Source organism: Tupaia chinensis, unplaced genomic scaffold (assembly GCF_000334495.1).
Source record: "Tupaia chinensis unplaced genomic scaffold, TupChi_1.0 Scaffold000067_1, whole genome shotgun sequence".
In the NCBI taxonomy this organism is placed as follows: domain Eukaryota; kingdom Metazoa; phylum Chordata; class Mammalia; order Scandentia; family Tupaiidae; genus Tupaia; species Tupaia belangeri.
In genome coordinates this window covers 5,255,092-5,258,715 of record NW_006159526.1, presented here as the reverse complement: position 1 = coordinate 5,258,715, position 3,624 = coordinate 5,255,092, and the positions used below count along the sequence as shown (strand labels likewise).

General features: G+C 65.0%; 1 protein-coding gene across 1 annotated transcript in view; it reads right to left on the bottom strand.

Moving 5' to 3' along the window:
- Positions 1–984: 984 nt before the first annotated feature.
- Positions 985–3,624, bottom strand: part of DHX34 (DExH-box helicase 34) — a 32,142-nt gene continuing 29,502 nt past the window's right edge. Inside the window, exons 15-18 of the mRNA XM_006142122.3 lie at positions 3,191–3,469; positions 2,301–2,477; positions 1,940–2,078; positions 985–1,363 (exon numbers count right to left, since the gene is read on the bottom strand). Coding sequence (XP_006142184.1) covers positions 1,230–1,363; positions 1,940–2,078; positions 2,301–2,477; positions 3,191–3,469 — 729 coding nt within the window. The 3' untranslated portion in view covers positions 985–1,229. The remainder of the gene's footprint in view (positions 1,364–1,939; positions 2,079–2,300; positions 2,478–3,190; positions 3,470–3,624) is intronic.

The window sequence follows — 3,624 nt, the reverse complement described above, 5'->3', positions numbered from 1 at the left end:
GGCTTCGGTGGGGGAGAGTGGGGGAGCCGGCGGTGGGAGCAGGAGCCCGGGGAGGAGGCAGCCGCCCCGTCTGCTGTGCCCACGGGCCGGTCGGGCGCAGAGGGGCCGAGGGCGGGGTCGGCATCCCCCTTGACGGGGAGCTGAGACCAGGACAGTGGTGAGGACTTGCCGGCGAGGTGTCCTCGGTGAGCAAAGCCGCCTCCAACCTGGGAGTGCACGACCTGCAGACAGCGAAGCTGCGAAGCCCCACGTCCGGTTGGGGAGGTGGACAGATGAAGCACGAATAGCGAGATGGCTGCGGCACGGGGCAACAGCTGCCAGGCTAGCACGGGGCTACCCCACTCCAGCCGGCCGCCACGTCGGTGCCGAGGGCAGGACAGAGGTCAGGACAGAGGTCAGGGGCACGGTCAGGGCGGGAGCGATGATCAGCAGCTGACCAGGACGGCGTGTGCGCCCACGTGCCGTCCAGAGGGCTGAGGCAGGCAGGCCATGGCCAGAGGCCAGGTGTGGGGAACGGGGCAGACGGAGAGAACGAGGGTGGACCCCCCCCAGCAGGAGGGGCAGTGGCTGAGAATCGCCGCGGGAGGGCCAGGCAGCGGCCCTGCAGTGCAGCTGCGCTCCCACGTGGACATCGATGCCCCCGACCCTAGCCAGCTCTGAGTGACCCACGTGGATGAGCCAATTTGGGGTGTCCCTAGTTTAAAGGGAGACAGAAATCAAGGACAGACTCAGGGCCTGGAACTGCTAAGATTCTGCACCTGGAATGGGGGGCACAGGAGACCATAGCGTGGTCCCCACCTACTCCTCCCCAAGCCCCTCTGCAGGCCGGCCCTGCAGAGCCACGCAGGGCAGCAGCTGTTACCTGGGGGGCAGGAGAGGCCCCATGGTTGGAGGCAGTCTTTATTTTTTTTAAAAAGATTTATCTATTTATTTATTTATTATTTTTTGATTTGACCAGCGAGAAAGAGAGAGAGAGAAAGGGAAAGTGAGAAAGCAAGCCTCCAGGTCCGGGACTGAACCATAGTAGGCCGTGTGGGAGTGCAGCGCCATGACCACCGCGCCGGCTGCCAGCCCCAGGAGGTAGTCTTTATACCTTTATTCATGTGCCCTCCCAGGGCGGGGAAGGGCCATAGTCCGCCCCTGGGCTGGGGTTCAGGCTGGAGCCCGTCCTGGTCCCCCCAGGGGCCGGGTTTCTGGCGCGGGTGGCGGCCCTGGGCTGGTGGCCTGGCTCACACGTGCTGCCTGCGGTGCCGCAGCACCTCTGTGGGTGTGAACAGGAAGTCCTCCTGGCAGACCTCGCAGTGGTAGGGCCGCTGCAGGGCAGTCGCCTTCTGGGGGAGCTCGGGGGTGGCTTCCTCAACCCCTGAGGGAACGAGCGGGACCATGAGGGTGGTGCCCCCCGCGCTCCCCACCACACAAATCCCAGACTCTGTGGGGCTCAGGCTGTCTCTCAGCCTTGAGGAAGCCAGGAAGCCTTCCCTTGCTAATGTGCCAGCCCTCACTGTGTCCCCACTGGTGAGACAGAGACGCAGGACAGACATGGAGACCGGAAGAGACAGAGCGAGCCCTGGGGCAGGGACCGTGGGGGTGGGGCAGGGGTGCACTGTGGCCTTTCTGGGTGACAACAGGTGGACGTGACCAAGGCAGAGGGCGCTGCAGGGACAGAGACAAGAACAGAAGACACGGCCTCCCAGAGGGACACAGAGACAGACAGACCAGAGTCAGAGAGGGAGACACCGAGAGACCAAGGGACAGACAGAGGTGGTGCTCCGGGTCCTCCCGCCCAGGGCTCCAGGCCTCTGTGACTAGGCCACGTGTGGCACTGGCCACGCCCAGAGGCCTGAGGCTGTCAGTCCCACAGTCTGACGAGCGCCCCCACACAGGAAGCACCCATGGGTGGACACCCCTGGTGGCCCAGGCCCCGCAGCCCCGTCCTTGCCTGTGGGGCCATCCCGCGGGGCCTCTGGGCACGTGTTCTCGTGGGCGATGCGCTCCAGGGGCGTGAGGGGCATGTGCAGGCCGCAGTGGGGGCAGGTCCAGAAGGTGCGCAGGCAGTCGCTGTACAGGTCGGCGTCGCTCTGCAGACGGCAGGCTGTGAGGCTCGGCCCGCCCCGCTCCCCCAGCACCCACCTCCTGCTGCCAGCCTCGGACCCTTCCCAGAACCCCCAGGGCTGCTGGCCCCATTTGGAATCCATATCCCTGAACCAAGTTGGAACGTGGCTGGAGGATGGGGTAGGGGCTTCCTAAAGTCCCCTCCAGGGCAGGAGGGTGAGGGGGACCAGGACAGGGCCTGAGCTCACCGTGAGGCAGTTGTAGGTGAGGAAGTCCGTGACGGCATAGCCCCCCTTGGTGGGGTGGAGGGTCAAGGCAGAGCTGCCAAAGAGGCCGGGGAGGCTGGGGGCAGTCGTGACAGTCTGGGGCCCCACGTAGAGGTTCTGGGCTTCGAGCCCTGTCAGCCTCCGGAGGCTGTAGGGAACCTAAGGAAGGAGAGGCAGGAGGTAGAGGGAGACTGGTTCAGGGAGATGCCACCAGAGCCCCTGGACCCAGCTGTGCCTGAAGTCCACCCTGGACTTTTCTGTCATGGGAGCCAATTGCTTAAGGCACTCATGAACAGTCTGAGTATTCAGAGGCTCCCTGAGACATGTCCTGAGAGCCCCCTGTCATCACGGGCCTTCCCTGGCTCTCCATGTCCACACCTGGAGCCTGGTCTCCAACCTTGCCCCCCTTCCCCAGCTTGCCGGTTCCTGCCCCTCTTCCTCAAGCCCGGGAGTCAGCCTGGATTGCACCCTCCTCGACTCTCCACACGTGGCAGAATCACGACTTAGGGCTGGGGGTGGCTTCCAATCTGCTCTGTCCCACTGTTCCCATCTGTCCCTAACAACGGACACCTACGACATCCCTCTCCCGAAAGGCCCCACCGTCGAGGTAACCCACACACTGCGCAGGCGTGAATAAAGGCGGCTGGACGAGCGGCGCAGGCGCCACAGGGCAGGGCTGGGCTGTCAGGCTCCCGGGGCCAGACCCAGGCTCTGCCCTCACCAGCTGTGTGGCCCTGGGCAAGTCCGGGCCCTCTGACTTCAAACCCCCAAATGTGCACCCTGGGCAAACTGGAAGCCGGGCCTTCGAGCCTAAAGCTCTGCAGGACGCCCCTCTGGCACGGGCAGGCTGGGGCACCCCGGGTGGCAGGTACCTTGGATGCCATGAAGCAGAGCAGCTCCCTGCTCAGGGATGCCACCTCCTTAGGGCTGACAGGTGGGTCCTCCTCTTCCTCCTCCTCCAGCCGGCCCTGGGCATGGCGAGCCAGCTGACGGTCCAGGGCGCTCTCCCAGTGGGCCCGGAGCCGCAGGGAAGTCCCCAGGAGCCGGACAGCACTCTCGCTGTCCGCCACCTGCAGCTCTAGCCAGCCGTCGGCCACCAGGCGGGTGCAATCACCATTGGTATCCAGGGACCGGCTGAACAGCAGTAGGGACTGGAGAGGCAGGAGGCAGCAGGCGAGTGAGTGGCAGGGGGAGTGAGTGGCAGAATGCCATCTTTGAGGCCCCACCCACTGTGCGCCTGCCCACCCACCCATTCATCCACTTCCCACATCTACCTGCTACCCAAAGCATCCACTCGCCACCCCGT